A 16,730-nucleotide genomic window follows, 5' to 3' on the forward strand; every position below is an offset into this window, starting at 1 on the left:
TTTACTGTTCAAAGAGGACTGTTTGCCTCATTGAGATATGCACTGAAGAGAAAAAAACCAAAAAGTGCTGAAATAAAAAATGCAAATGAGAGCATCTCCTCTTGGTTTTCTTCTCTAATGATATTTAGAGAAAATACTTAGTTTCTTTAGGATGCCCTGACTCCAAATACATAGATATCCACATACTGCTCAGTTGGTATGAGATACTTCTAGAAGCACTGCTGTGCTTGGATCTTGGCTCTGTGTGCTCTTGCAGCCTTTCTAGCAAACCCATATAGACTGTGGTAGCTTTAACCAGCATTTGACAACTTGTTTTTCAAAATCCCAGGAGGATCAGGGCTCCATATCAGCAGAGGGACAGGGCAGCTGCTGGAATCTTTTGGACTGGTGTGTCTCAAGGAAGTCACATGGTAGAAATTGGTGTTTCCTGGTGATCAACACAGGTTCAGCTCCAGGTGACTGGCAGTGACTTGAATGTTATCTTGTTGCTTAAGAGTCAGAAGAGGATGCCTAAAACTGTGCCTGTAAGACAGCCATGCTGTAGTTGTCCTCTGCTCTGAAATGCTGAGCTGCAGAGCAGTGGGAGACAGACAAATGAGCAATGCATTTCTTGGCAGAACTGCAAACTTTGAATGTTGGGAGTGGGATAAGAAGGAATGTTGTAGTGACATGTTATAAACAAATCAGGCAACCAGATTTGTCTCAGCCTTGGAAAAACAGGCCTTAGTGTGACTGGAGGGTATTTTTGGGATGTCTACTTGCAAGCCTGAATTCTATCCAACAGGCAGCTGGGAATGTCCTTGAATCCAGAAGATCAAGCTACCCTACACAAATCAGAAGTTCTTACTTTGTTTCTAGAAATATAATAGTATGGATATATTTTAGATATAGACATTTATATGTTATACATAAAGGCTAATGTGAGCTGTGATTGATATATTCACCTGTGAGTAACTGTTCATAAACGAAGTGCTGATGTCCAGATGCTTCTCACTCTTGCCATAACTTGATGTAACATCACTGTTGGCTTAGATTCCTCTGAATTTTTTAATGTTTCACTCCTTACTATACAATAAGGTAAATGCACATAATTTCAATGGTGTCAGCCCCTGCCAGCATGGATGACTGTCTCAGTTTAAAACAAGGGAAAAATCTTTCAAACGTGTGCCTTACAAAGATGGTTCTTCAGAAAAGCATTGTAAAAAAATGCTGACAAGATGGTTATAATAATTTTCCTAATGAATTCCTGAGTAAGGTACTGAGATAAATCAGTTCAGGCTTTGTATAAGAGAAACAGTTTTGAAGCTATTAAAAAACTTTCCCTTTTTGAAAGTCAATAATCAAGACGGTTAAAATACATGAGACAAAAAATTAGGTATCTATATTTTGACTTTGAGAGGTGGCATTTAATCTTAGGACTTGAAGCAATTTCAGTCTCTCAGAGGACTTTCGATGCATGCCAGCATTCCTGTAGCATCCTGAAATAAGGGAATTATTTTGCTAACTCATAAACTAGTTTCAAACATTCAGAGCACTTTTCCATAGTTCTTTGTAAGCAGTCTTGTGCTCTTGTGCTGAGAGCAACTTTTTTTTTTTTTTTTTTTTTTTTTTTTTTTGCAATGCTGGTTTCCAGTTGAGCTAGTTCTTCCTTTGGAAGGTGATTTTGACATCCATAAGAAATCTCTAGAGTAAATCAAAGTTCCATTTTCAGCCAAGCAGGCTTAAACAACTTGGAAGTTCTGCTATGCTACTGCATTCAAGTTACATGATCCAGCCCATATAAAAGACACTTCAAACTTAAAAATCAATGAGCATTCATTCAGGGCATCATGGCAAGGTTTGCAAGCTGAGCCGTGGCATTATTCCAATTTAGTTATGTTGATTTGCATTCTCAAATAAGGACACTTTCCACTGGCTTTGGAGACACTGCACAATTTTCAGCTGCACGGTGTCAACATGCCCAGTGCCAGAGGAGACTTTTGTCAATAATTTATTTATTATACAGAATTTTTTCCTAGTGTAAACATGTTTAGTTAAAGACTGTTTCCATCTGTTCAGCTTTTCTGTATCTCACATGTCCGGGAGACTTTTAGAAAGTGTAGTCAGGGGCTAAACTTCTGAATTGCATCCTGAATTCCCTACAACTCAGCATTATCAGCAGAGCAGCTATAAACTAGCAGGACTGCCGACCTCCAGTCTTCTGAAACATTCAAATTTCACCTTGAAAGAATTTCCTGGGTGTGGTACTCCAGTGTTATAGCAGAAGAACTTAATATATCTAGATCTCTCCTTGCCTGATTTCTTCTACACACATCTTCTCTTCACAGGAAACATATCAAAGTCCTTTTTTACTCCCCCAATGTACACTTACATTTAGCACATGCAGGCCTAAATCTTTTGAAAATAAATATTCTGAAAAGCCCTAACTTCAGGGCTTTTGAGAGGTATCCAGTTCCTGTGAAGCATAAAGGAACTACATAAATAATAGGGAAGTTCAAGAAAAACAAGATTCTCTTTCTGATGCACACATTATACGGGCACAGGAGCAGACATGAATCCTCTGTTGTTGGAGGTCAGTATAGCCCTGCAAAGATCCAGGAGTGTTGTAAAGCAGCAAAGCAAGCCAGGGAAGCACCTGTTGCACAGTCTGGTGACTGTAGTGTCTTGAGACTGGCATTCAGGAGATGGCTGTGTAAAACAGTAGCAGGGAAGAAGGTATTCTCAGTTCCCCAGAAAAACCTGCTATTTCTCAAAATATTTTCCTCTTTCATGCAGTGAGAACTCTGTCCCTGGGCAATGGCTGTAGGTGCCAGGAGGCAGCAGGATACTTTGAACAAACTTCTTCAGGCATGAGCTCCTGAGAGTCATTTTGTGTGCCATGCAGAAGCGTGTAACTGCTTATCACTTCTTCCTCTTGACTTCATTGTCCGCTATTCTGCTTGTGACTGACCTTGCAGTCTGGATGATATATGGACCATGCTGTTTCCCTACCTTCTTTGGGGGTGGTGTTTTTAAACCCCTGGAGTTAGGATTTTGTGATTCAAAACTCCTGATTAATTATTGAGGGCTTCATTGTGTCTATAGAGGATAGTTTCATATCACACTTACACAAGAATCAAGGTCCTGCTGGGTTTCTTTAAAAAAACTGACACTTTTTGAAATTCCAATTGTTTTTGAAAATCACCAATTAACAAATGTGTGTTCTGTATTCTAGACAGCAGAACTGTCTGTAGTTGTGTTACAGGTTTGCTTTTCACTGCAGAAGTTTGAGGAAATACACTGATAATGTTTTAGAGAACCCGTTGTTCTGACCCTCCTTGGGCTAATTTTGCATCGCGCTGTGTGAACGTAACTGCTTTCTAGAGGAACAAAACACCACTCTGCCACATTTGGTCACTGAGGTAGAACTCCAAACATGCTTTGCAGGCCCATTTCTGGTTTCTCCGTGCACACGTGGCTTTTGGTAAAAACCACTGTTTGTAATGAGCTCCCCAGAGATTTCTTGCACCCTTGAGCTCTGCAGTCATGCCCTGTGGACTTCATGTTTCTCTGTTGCTGATCTTTCTCTTAATCTTCGAGTGCTGCAGAGTTGGGAACTGTCTGGACAGCCCAGCAAACCACTAGGGAAAGTTAATTAGCTTAAATCCTTTCTGTGCAAACTTGGTGTTTTGTGTCAGAACATGGTGTCTTTTCACTGTATCCAGAGATACACAGTCCTTTTGCCTGCAGTGTGTATACCACTACATAGCTGCAAATGCATGATGTTTCTATCTTCACTCTCCTCCTAGCAGAATGTTGTATATTATATCAATGGCAAAATGTGAAGGCAGGAGATGGTGCTACTAAAACAAATATTCTCTTTTTTTTTTTTTTTCTTTCTTTCTAGAACTATGCAGCAAGTGATTTCACTAATTGCAAGGAGGAAGTGGAAGACAGCGACCCTTATGAGCTTATGTTGGGCTCAGAAGCTCCACCAGCTATGGGTAAGTCATGTTAGACAGCTTTGTTGGTACTGCTCAGATGAATGTACCATGTGCAGTGTCAAATCAGTGAGTTCATGGGCAGAGAGGGCAAGTTACTCTGACACTTTCAATTTCCACGTTACTGCAACTTCCAGGGAGGGCAGATGTCCTAAAAGGAAAAGGCAGCTGAGGGATTCAGTTGGGATAACAAAGTTCTTGCTCATTAAGAGAGACCTCAGTGCAACGGCCCCTCCTTTTAAACTCTGTAAATTTGTGATCTCCACTCTGAACCTAGAAAGCTGCAGAATTCTCCAAGCTCTCAGAGAAGAACCTTCATAAAAAGGGAGGCACTGCCTACAGGTGCAGTCAAGTCCTGTGTGGAGGCAGATAGTTGACATTTTGCAGCTTGATGTTCCTACTTCCAAGCATAGATTGGTGACAAGCCTGTTGATGATCTCTGTGGTCGTATGCATTCCCCTTGAAAACTGCAAAGTTGCCTGTTTGCATTTACCAATGGCATATATTTTTGCATATATCTTACAGTATCATGGATCTATGAGACTAAGTTTAGTCCTCTTTTTATCTTGTTGACAATTTTATTTTTTCAATTGTCTCATACATATGAAAAGGACGTTTCTTACTTGCTAAGTTCAAACTGGTTGCTTTAGCACATAGATGATAGACACTGTAAAAAACAGGTTTGCTCTGATAAAATTTTCGCTGTCTCTGTCACATTGTATATGGGAACACCTCAGCGTGAGCACCTGGAAAAAGAGCATGAATTGTACCACACTAGCCAGGTAAATGCCCTAACCTCCCATTTGAATCAGTGGTGAAAGGCAGGCTTCACCAAAGGATAACTCAGCATGGAAACCTACCTCGGTAAGATCTGCTGACAGATTGTGTGGTTTAGTCTGTTACCTTACTGAGGTTGACTACTAAAATTTTGATGGTGTACCTAGTGATTAAAATGTACACTTTAATGTCCCTCCACTTTGTTCTTGTTCTGTGGGTCACTAGAGACAGAAGAGCTCTGTTTCCACAAGACTACAGTCATGTCTCCCATGGACAATGCCTATTTCATTTTAGAGAGATTCAAATCAGCACCCAAACCCCATTGTACAAAAAGCAGTAACACAGATGTGTGAGCTAGGCTTTATTTTGAAAAGTGTTGCACTGTGCTGCTTTGAAAGTCAGGTAATAGAAATTCTGGAGGCAGGGAAGGTGTGTGTGATTTCAGTCTGACAGCCGCTCTAGAAAAGTTTAACATTGCACACACGAAGATGGTGTGTATCAGAGTAGCAAGATACAACGAAAACTTCCACTGTTGATTTAGTAAATATTTAAAAAGCTCTTCACTGATGGTATGAATTTGACAGCTTTCCTGCTGTATCACTTCATAAAAGTTTTATTAGCTATTGTGTTGCTTCTGTAGGAATCCTTGAAACAAGAAGTGCTTCCAGATGGCAATTTTTAAATGAAATAATGCTTTCTTTAATATTAAAAGCCAAGCAGAACTCAAGAGATCAATATGCAATTGGATTGAGATGCCGACAAGAAGTTGAGGTGGATGAGGAAAAGAAGGATGATCTAAAAGACAGCAGAGAGGAGACAGAAGATGAAGAAGAGGAGGATTCATACAGCCATCACAACAGTCCTGGCAGTTTGTATGTCAATGTAAGGGATGAGCTCAAAGAGAGCAGGAGAGATTACTTTTTCTGCAAGAGGCCACCCCCTCCTCCCCCTCGAAATCTGCCTGGGATGCAAAGACAGGACAATCTGCATCACTCATCACAAGGTACGATCTTGGGAGGAGAGTAACCCTGGGTACAAACACGTGCAAGGGCAGACGGTGTACTGCTGCAGAGATTGGTTTGATCACTTCTAGCAGTACCTGGGCAGGACAGCCCTAGTGCTACAAAGTAAGTTTGTGCATAGGAGGCCCTAACTCTGCAAAACAAGTATCTGCATGTGACCTTTGCCACATCAAAATACTCATGACCAGGTTTGTCAGGTAATACTGTGGTATGGGCTGCTGGGTTCAGATTTTCCTCACTCCACCTATCTCAGAGAGCTGCCAAATAGTGTATGGTGCACTAGATTTATGAGAGAGGCTTGAAACAAAGATGAAGCCTGTATTTTTGTCAAGTTGACTTCATTATTTACCATTTTAAAACATTAAATGTTATTGTGATTTTATATAAAAATATTTAATTATATTATATTTATTTTACAGCTTGAAGTTTCACAGGTAGAATTAACAGAAAATGGCCACACAGAGAGAACTAACAGCATCTTAATACATTTTAGCCAATGTTGTAGTTATATAGAAGTAAAAAGTTATATTGCAGATTGAAAAGAAAGGCAAAAATTCTGACAAATCCTTTTCCTTTTTTAAATACAACTGCCCCAGAGTAAAAAGCTAAATTTTTGTGTTGTGATTTGATTAAAGTGATGAGAAACTCAAAGTACTATTGCATCTGTTTCAGGAGGGATGATCATCAATTTTTCTCATTGAAAACAACAACTTTGCAAAATAATTCTAGCATAAATACCAGTTTTAAATAGTTGCATAGGGAAAAAAAAACCCTTCTTATTTGTTATAGACAATGCTGATAAGTGTGCACACAAATTGCTTTTCAGCTTCTCCACAGCTTATTACTGTTAACTCTGTTTTCAAACGTGGTGTAACCTATTAGAGTCTTAAATTACCATCACCAAGCACCCTGATGTTCACATAATTAGGCAAAAATAGCTTGATATAGGTAGGATTTTATCCTGTGTTCTACTGTGCAGGAAAGGAATAGCTATAGGTAGAAAGTCATAAGTGAATTCTAAGAGAAAGAGGGGCAGCATAAAATTAACATTAAAGGTGCATCTATATGTGCGTATAAATGAGGGATCAGTTTTGGCGCACAGGATTTGTTGGTGTAGGTTTGTTATAAATGCCTGTTTGGAGTAGTTCTTATACAGCTACATCACCACAGTAATGACCCTCTCTGCCAAATGCTCACTGTCTGCATGTGGGTACCAGCAGAGGAAGTTTCCTGGTGTCCTGTGCCAACTGCTGTGCTGGTAAAGCAGACTTCATCTGAATGCTCCTGTGGGAATAGCTCATTTAAAATGTGCTCTGAATTATTCTGTGTTTAGCTGTGGTTTCCTCACTGACAAATGGAGTGTCAGAATTCCTCCAGCTGAGGACGATGCTTCCTTTCAAAGAGGAGCTATAATGAGTTACTGCTACATATTTTCAGCAAGCTGCTTGCTTTAGAAATTGCTGTGGAGTACCTCCGAGGCCCCTCTTCTTCAAGTTTGTGCTTTGGCAGTGGCCTGAGAGTGCCCCCTGTGGGAGTTGAAAGAAAGAATGTCCTACAGAGAAAGAAACAGAACTCATGTAGTGATCTGGAAACAAAATATTATTCATATTATATACAGCAGGTGTATTGATACCACTTGTGGTTTTAAAACATATATCTTAGCCAGAATGCATGTTAATAGTACATGCTATTATTAATACATCCCATTAACAAATATATCCCACTTAAAAAGGTTGTTTAGCCCCTCTGAACCCAATAAACAGGTAATTCTTTAAATAGCAGCCAAAGGATTGAAAACACCAGTAGTGACCACAGCCGAGTTTAGCAGATACACATAGGTACAGGCAGTAAATTACAGCACAAGGGAAACATGAGTCAGCACAAGGATTCCAGGCAACAGGTCTACTGTTTTTGTAGGAAAGATGGGTAATCATGTCAAGGAAGTTATAAACATTTATGGGAACACCAGCCTCAGTGACAGCTCCTAACTCTTAGCAGTTTGTGGGTGTTTTAAGACAAATAAATCAAAACAAACCCAGGTATCAGGAAACCAACAATGCCTTTAATGCTGTAAAGCCACAAGAGAAAAGCAAGTTCTGAGTAGTTGTATTACGAAGTATATGAAGTATAGGGAATACAGAGAGACGTGGAAGTTTTTGCAGGGGAGAGAGGGTTGGATAGTCTTAGCATAGATTGTAAGAGGTCATACATTTTACCTACATTGTAAATAGCTTTTCAGTTTCTGTTTCACCAGGGCTTACAGTAGATCTGTAAAGCCCTCAAAACCCTGTGGGATACTGAAGAGGTAGGAAACACAAAATCCAACATTTCCTAAATTAAGTTTCAATTCTTATGTCATTTTTTGCAACAGGTAACAAACAGCTTGACTTTGCAGAATGCCAAGGGCCACAGGTACTTCTTACTTGGCTTAACCATGAGTTACATGTTAGTTACATGTTGGTGTAACTCTCATGAGAGCAACTGGGGCACTCAGTGTTTCTGCAAATAAATCCCTTTATTTTGTGGCTAATAGCTTAGCATCTACATTTGATAATCTGGTGTGAACTCATGAGGAAGCCCTGAAGTTGGAATTATTCCTTTGGGACATCCTCTCTACTGAGTTAGATGATCAGAATCCTCTGAAAATGAGTGTGCTGTAGTTTAGAAGTGAAATGAGGTCTCTGAGCTACTTTAGGAAGCTCTAAACCTTTAAGATAAATCATCATCTCCTCTCTTTATCCTGTATATGCAACACAGTACTTTCCTTTTTCAGAGAGAACTTTTGTGATGGACAGGAGTAAAAGAGAGCAGGGTGATGGACTCACAACCGCCTGCTGTGGAGAAGACCAGGGTTCCTGTGAGGAGGACAGCGAGGAGGAGCACCCCTACATTTGTGTGGCACAGGATGAATATGTGTACGACCTCATCCTGGGGCAGGAGGAGCAGGAGGAGGAGAAAAGGAAGCACTGCAGGTCCTTTATCATGAACAGGCCGCCAGCCCCTGCGCCCCGGCCCGTGTGCTCGCTGGTCAGGGAGGAGAACACGCCCTACATTGTACAAGGTTGGTGCTGCTGCCACATAAATATTTTCTGGGAGAATGTAGACTCTTGTCTTGGTCTCTTCTCTTTGAGCAGTAACATTTCCGAAAAGACTAAGATCACTGTTCAGCTGCCTCCAAACCAACACGTTGTTTGTTTCAGTCAACCTATTCTCACCCTTCAAATGAGCTGAGAACATCTCTGAATAATTTTCAGTTTGCATCAGAGTAAGTGTCACAGTTTTTATTTAGCTTTTAAAAAATTATGACAATATGATAGAAAATGAAGAATCGCTGGGCTAGCTGTGAGTGTGTATGTTACAGCAATGTAGAATGTGCTATTTGAATTGCCTTTCTTTCCAGTTTCTTTATCAAATGGTTTTACTTTAGGCTGAAATCTCTCTCTTAGATTTTTTTTTTCTTCTGATAAAAAGAATGACCTTTTCTGGAAGAAAAGCCTGTATGAGGATTCCTCTTTCAAATACCTTTTCTCCAATTTGATGCTAGGAATGGGCGTTTCTACATAGGATCATTATATTTCTTGAAGGAAAAATTATGTCTTTTTACCACTTCTATGAAAACTGGGAAACTCTTTTGAGCTATTTCATGGAAATACAAGACCAGAAGGGATTTCAGATATCTTAGTAATCCAATTCAGACTGAAACCAAATTTGAAAGTAGCAAAAGGAATTCAGTGGATATGCTGCAGAGATCTCTGTGTAAGTCCAAAAATCCATCCTGCCTGCATCCCCAACCTCTTCTACAAAAGCCTGCCAATTGAGAAGAATAGATGGTAAAAAAGTAGGCTGTCAAAGGACACCATTAGGTTGCTTACCTCATGCTGTGCATTTTTTACTGGAACAGAATTAATACTGCCCAAAACATCTTACCAAATACAGAGTAGCACCTCCTCTTTCATGCCTATCTCAGGCAGTGGTTTATTTTATTATTCCTAGATAGCTCTCTTCCTCCAGGCTGTGTAACTCCAGGTTAGGGCCAGAATGCGTGGGCTAATGCTCTTTCTTCAGCAAATTCAGGAGGTACAAGTATGAATCATTAAAGTGTAATCCAAGAATGGATGGGCACAGGGGGCCTGTTACAGCTACAGAAGTCATGAAATGGCTGCTTCTACTGAGGTTGCTAGAGCAGTGTCACAAATCCTGGTCCACCATCATCATAGACAGGCCAGTGACTTGGGAACCCTTAGTGGAGATGTTTTATTTGGGAGATTGCTTTTACTGTCTTTTATTGTACTGGAGTGCTTCTGCTTTGTTTATTGGCTAAGGTAGATGCTTTCAGAGGAGCTGCTCTGATGGGGCTGTGGTCCCCCATGTGTTTGTATTCATATGTACACACACACAGGTTTTTTACCTTTGCTTTCATAAGGATGTAGTGGTAGACAGATTATTTTCCAGTAGTTCTGTGAAATCAGCCTCTGACTCATGTTCATTTGCTTACACAATTCATGAGGAAAAATGGAAACACTTCAAGAAAGCTTCAGCTGACCATTCAGGTCTCTGTTTTCCTACCTATCCTGCTGGTTCCAGACCTAGAATGTCCATTTTTGTCCAGGGATTCCTGAGATAGCTAGGGAAATTTTAGACAGAAGGGATATATCTTCAACTGAAAGATTTTTTCTTCCTGCTTGGATTGGCAATGTTTTTCCTCTGCATTGGTTAAAAAGTTCTCTCTCTAGTCCAGCAACATCCCAATTTCCAATTTATTATTTTAGGACTGCTTATATTTGATTAAAAAAAAAAAAAATTGTTTCATTGGTATGAACAAGGAAACTTCATTCCAGTTCATCATTAAAACCTGCGGGTGTCTGCAGCCCTTCCTTTATAATTTAAACAGTGTGAAATACTCTAGTTATTCATATACACATTTTTCATCCAGCAAATAAGTTGGTTATGGTTTTGGGGTTTGTTTTCATCTATTATATTAAAAAGAGCATTGCAGATACTGCAAAGTCAAATAAACAAAAGTTAGAATTAAGGTAGTTTTACCCTTTCTCCCTGCCAGGAACATTTCAATACAGTAATAAGTAGGTAGCCATATGCAGCTATTTATCTCAGATATTTTCTTTCATTTCATCTAGTGTTTAAAGTGGGTGAGCATAAAAATCTTCAGTGTTTTTCATTCTCATTTTGTTTAAAATATAATTCATGCCTGCTCTGAGGCCCCATGTGTTGTTTCAAACCCTCCTGTTACAAACCCTTTGATTCTGCATCCACTGAGTTTTGGGATGCCCAGTATGAAGTAACTAAGATTCTTGAGGTGAACAAAATTACGTAACACTTTACTCATTCAAAGCAGAGACACCGTTGATTTCAGTGGCCACTAAGAGTTCTCTGAATTTCAAATTAAATCCTTAGTGTGTCTGGTCAGTACTCTGACATCAGGCATTGCAAGCTGGATTGCTGCCTTAAATGACTTGTCTCACCTTTGGCCAGGGCTTTGTTGGCAGAGCAACTTCTAGTTGCTTAACTGAACCATCCTTCCCTCCTCTGTATTCACTTTTTGTTTGCTAAATACCTTTTAATTTCTAAAGCAAATTATTTAATATTCCTGTAAGAAACAGATTGCCTTCTCTGCACAATTCTGGTTATCTTCAGAGCTGTTCCTTTCTGGCATTCAGTAAGACACAAGTACTCTGGAAAACAGAAGGGAGAACCATGCACAGAGAGGGGCTGTGTTAAGGCTGCACATTTGCTCACAGATGGATCCCCATGTACTTTGGGAGTTCATGGAAAGTGTCATGCCCCAAGGATGGCAGAGGCTGGTGTGATTGTGCCATGCAGATGTGCAAGAGGAGCATTTTTTTCTTGTACTTTATGTACCCATAGATGGGCTCATTTATTTGGTGGGGGGTAATAAGCATTGCATAGCAGAAATGCCTTTTTCCTCCTGGATTGCGTGCAGGTGACTCTTTTAAATTTATTTTTATATCCATCTGGAGAAATCAAATGGCTGAATTTCCATGAGTGCTTTCACCGCACATTGAATGAAGGCCATGTCATGACAAAAGAGTGATGTCACATTTAAGCAAAAGTGGTGGTGCTTCCATGAGAATAGCAACCAAGAAGAAAGCAAGCAAATAGTTTTCTTTGTGATAAGCAGCTTTCAAATACATGGAATATCAAGTTTACACTGGGCAGAAAGCCTCCTCCCTGTACATTACCCCACTTGGTGTTCTGCAGAACAGGACAGGGAAACTGTTGATCTATAGAAAACAAACATGGGACTTGACAAGAGTCACTTTCAGAGCAAGATCTACACTTCAAAACCTAGGCAGTAAACAGCCAGTGATGCAAGTTGTTGCAACTGAACTACCACAATTCACAATTTGAGCATCTGCCTTGAATTTGCTGACACATAAATTCTGGGAAACATGGGGGAGTTGAAAGATTTAAAACATAAATGTTCTAATTGCTTTTACTCAGTTTCATTTATTATACTTTCAAATTTTAATGAACATTCAAACTGCTGTATTGAACACTGGTAAACAGACTGCATTATTAACAGAGTAGATTTGTTCTTTAATTTAGTCCACTGCAAGAATTTTATCTTGTGTGTAAAAGGCTCATCAACCAGTGGAGCTGCAAATTGATGCCAAGTATCTCATTGTCCAGATGGTATGCACTCTTACTGTGCTCCCTTACCATTCCTTAGGTGCTTAGTATTCCTCTGAAGGTTATTTCAGTGTTTTGTTCAATTGTCTGCTGCCAAAACAACTGTTAAATAAACATCTGAAGGTGTTGTGTTTTCAGTTTAGAGTGCAATTTTTAATGTTCCCTGTTTTTAATTTTCCCTAATGATACCAAGTTTGATTGAGCTAGAAACCAAAGTCCTCTGTGTAGTTGTAGGACAGATGCATGAGTTTCTGCAATGCCCCTGCCATTTCTGAAGCCTGACCTACTAGGACTCCCTCAGGGTTAAGGATTACATTACTGTCCTGGTTTAGTCATTTACCTCTCATCACAGACCATTAATATGAAAGGGTTTCTCTGCAGCAAGGATACCTGCCCTACAACAGCATAAATTTCCAATGCTATAGCCTTTATTTCTTTGCAAACCTCTCACAAATCCATGAAGAAATGCATTTTCCCTTCTGTGCAGTGAAAACATTTTGCTATTTAAAGATAGCTGTCTGTGGGACTTCACCATAGGTTTAAAAATTAGAAATGGAAAAATATATTTTCCAGTTACTGTTCCAGTGGAGAATAACATTCTCATTGCTCATCAAAATCATAGGGTATGCAGAAGAAGTAGCATCCAGTGGATATTTTTAGAGAAGCAGAATATCTTACCTACAGAATAGAAAGCATAAACCCACCGAAGTGAATAAATAAAATCCAGAACAGAACTGTTAGTGTCATGGAAACTTATCAGGCTGATTACTGGGAAATACAATGATCATACCCTGAGTCAGTAATTCTTATTAAGCCAATTGTTTAAATGCTCTAAAGCAGGGGTTTCCAAAGTGAAGCCTCAGAGGCCATGCAAATTGCAAAACATTTATGTCCCACAGAGGAATTTTGTAGTATTCTCCTACAGTGAGAATAAAGTACTGCACTGCAGATGAATTTCATTATGTATTCCTAACTTAAGGGTGTTTTTCCATGAATGAAATACTAGGAAGCACTGTTTGGCTGGCAGTTAAGACTCTTTTCACAGACCTGGTTGGGAGTGATATACCAGCTTCACCCAACTGTCTTCATTCAGTCAGATTTTTTGCTATCTGAACTTTGGTAGATTGAAACAAGTACTGAATAAGGTGCAGAGAGAGAAAAATATTTATGGGATGCTGTCTGGCTGCAAACCAAACTGTTCCAAATAGCGTATTTGTAGTAAAAACATGTATAGAGTCCTTCCCTTTTTGCTTGTCTCTGCTCAAGAAAAATGGGACTAAATAAGTATATTCAGGTTTTACAACCTGGAGCAAATACTCCTTGAGTATGTCACTAAAGTCCTTCCAGCTTCCATGGTGCACTAAGTTAAAATTCTCACAAGAGCAGAGATGTGAGATCTGTTTTCATTGTGTGTGGTACTGGGGTACACAGAACACTGACACCACCCTCTGAGCAGCTCCTTAAACTAACCACTGGTGCCTCTTCTACTCACTCACTCACTCACTCTTCTGTAAGAAGGGGGTTCTGGTGTTGTCTTTATTATCTTGCTTCAGTGTAGGGGAGTCATCTCTGTAGAGTCTCCTGAGGTCCTTCTGTGACCAAAGTTGCTGGGATTTTAACAGATTTGAGCTCATATTTGTCAGACTCAGAATCTCACTGCAAACTGTGAAGGGAATTGCTGGTGAGCATATGCTTATTTTGTGATTAATATTTTCACATCGTCCTTACACTGTAATTCCCTTTAAAATCATTTTGCTTTTTGGTCTGAGAAAATGGAGTGGTTCATTCTCAGCCAACTAAAGAGCAGTGGGAGGCTGGCAATAGCCTGTAATATTGGGATGACTGGATGTAATGCTCTCACTGAAAGCCCTGGCAACATCAGGGAGCAAAGTGGCAAGTTGGTATTTCTGCAGGGGCACTTGGCATCCCCTAGTCTTTATTCTGAAAAAATGACTGTTGTGCGTTCTCAAAAATGTCTTGAGTGTCAGGCTGCCCATTTAGGCCTGATCACAATTCCTGTACCAGTGTGTTTGTGGTCACTCATTTTCCTGCACTGATGCACTTAAAACTGCTCAGTCTTTTTCCCTTTGCCTCGTCATGGTGTAGGTGTACCCAGACACCGATGCTGCATTTGTTACCTTGCCCCATACAGCCAACCCTTCTCCACGATGCCTGGACCTACCTAGGTCAGATTCTTGAGCCATGATGATATGCTTTTAATCCATACCCAGCTGCCTTGCCTTGTGAAAAGAGAAAAGTCTGTTTACAAGGTCGCATTTCCTTAGTTGTTTTCATGTTATGAGTCACTGGAAGTTTTTGTTTTCATTTTGAATATGTGAAATATTTTGTATAAATTTTGGGAGTGGTTGTTAATCATCTCTTACAAAACTTACTGGTTAGAATTGCATTGATGACCTCTCTTGAGTCCTCATGCTGAGTGATGTTCGGTGTGTTAGCAAACAAATCAGACAAAAGGAAAATAGATCTAAAAAGATGTGAGCAAACATCTGCAGAGTTCTCTTCTCCTGAATAATAAGCATCATTCTACTGTATTCCTTCCTTAGCATTCTCTGTGTATTTGTCATCTCTTGCTGTGCTACATCTAATTTACAATCCAATCCTTACCAGAAAAAAAGAACTTGGGGGTTTTATTTGCCTAGGTGCTATACATACACAGTTTAAATGTTAAAGTGTTTAAATAATGTGGAAAAAATTGAGTGGACAAAGGCAAGAGCCTCTCCATGCAAAATATCCTAAACAGCAATTCACCCCTCCTTCTCCATTCTTCCATTAATCACAAATTAATTACATGACGATTCTAAAATGAATGAAGCAAATACCTACAAAAAACAAGGAGGAAGCTTGCAAACCCACTGTAATTTGCAACTGAGTTTGTGTTACTAAGTGCAACCCTAGTGTACTAATTAATTTGAATTATCACTTAGCCATGTGTTCATATAAAGATTTTCTTTCCCTGTATTTAAATTTTGAATGTTTCCTAAGGAAAACAGTAATAGATAATTTTGTTTGGAACATCAGCTCAATGAAGCTGATGAATAAATGCATCTTGAATTTCCTAAGCAAGCTGAATTCAAAATAGTGATATTTATTGAAAGATTTTTTAATCACTGTCTTTTCTCCTTTTTGTTTGTCCTACTGAAAGCGTCAAGTAAGTAGGTATTAGGTATGATTAGCTCATATGTTCTTTCAGAGGGTAGGTCCATCGGTCCAGCTTTGAATCACTAGTGTATGGTGGAAACTCTTGTTTCATTTTTAGAGGTAACGTTGCCAATTCAACGAATCAGGCAACATCCCTCATAGTTTAGATGAGTAAAGTAAAATATAAATTAGAAACCATATCTTCGTTGATCATTGCCTCTTAGCTTATGAGTTCTTCTCTCCCATGATCTAACTCGTCCCGTGTTTTGATTTCCTGTGTTATGTTGCTAACCAGTTTTTGAAATGTCACAGTGCATCTGTGGCTCCTTAACATTACAGCTTTGTGTTAGAAATTCGATTAATTCTGAAAATCAAATTCCTGTCCATTTTGTCAACTGCAACTATTATAAAAACTTTCATTCTTTTTGCTAGACCCTTTATACTCGCCACAATTTCTGGCAGTTTGTTACTATAAAATGGTCTTCTTAGTTCAGAATTATACACAAAAGACTTAGATTTCAAATTTTTCTAACCCTTTTGTGGTGCTAAGCATGAAAATATTAAGCAAATTTCAAGCCTCATAGCATTATTTATCTGCATATGCAGACAGCCTGAAACAACATCTTTATAGTTAGTCTGAGATAAAACAGGCAATTCAGAGTTCTTGGATCCCACTCACTTTCCAACATTAGGAAATTTTCCACTCACTTCCTTACATTAGGAATTTTCCCAGAGTTTTGCATATTTGCCTCAAAATTTGTATTTTGTCCCACTTTTTAAATGTTGCTTTCTGGTTTCATGTCCTATTAGAATAATTGCAGTAATTTAATTCTCTCTGAGTTTGCTTTGCTGGAAAAATATTGGGGTTACATTACATTCCTAAAGAGAACAGACATAAAAATGAGACAGACATAAAAATGTATTTAGGGCTTGCAGAGAACTTCATCTGTATCCTGTAGCAGCTGAAGAGAGGAGAGGAAATAAAGTGGAATTACCTGTTAGTTCTCTCAGCCTCTTTTAATTCTGAGAAACTGCAACAGAAGTTTGTTGTAGACAAAAACTAAATGGCATGTACAGGGTCAGGACATTTAATAAGTAGATTTTGACTGGTAGTTTAGCCAGT

At 39.2% G+C, this 16,730-nt stretch overlaps 1 protein-coding gene across 1 annotated transcript in view; it reads left to right on the forward strand.

Annotated features, from left to right (window-relative positions):
* The window catches only part of BANK1 (B cell scaffold protein with ankyrin repeats 1), a 134,810-nt gene that overhangs the window by 106,130 nt on the left and 11,950 nt on the right, over window positions 1–16,730 (forward strand). Inside the window, exons 9-11 of the mRNA XM_041484250.1 lie at window positions 3,887–3,983; window positions 5,470–5,760; window positions 8,553–8,840. Coding sequence (XP_041340184.1) covers window positions 3,887–3,983; window positions 5,470–5,760; window positions 8,553–8,840 — 676 coding nt within the window. The remainder of the gene's footprint in view (window positions 1–3,886; window positions 3,984–5,469; window positions 5,761–8,552; window positions 8,841–16,730) is intronic.

The sequence above is a fragment of the Pyrgilauda ruficollis genome, unplaced genomic scaffold (assembly GCF_017590135.1).
Source record: "Pyrgilauda ruficollis isolate IOZ18807 unplaced genomic scaffold, ASM1759013v1 scaffold65, whole genome shotgun sequence".
Classification (NCBI taxonomy): domain Eukaryota; kingdom Metazoa; phylum Chordata; class Aves; order Passeriformes; family Passeridae; genus Pyrgilauda; species Pyrgilauda ruficollis.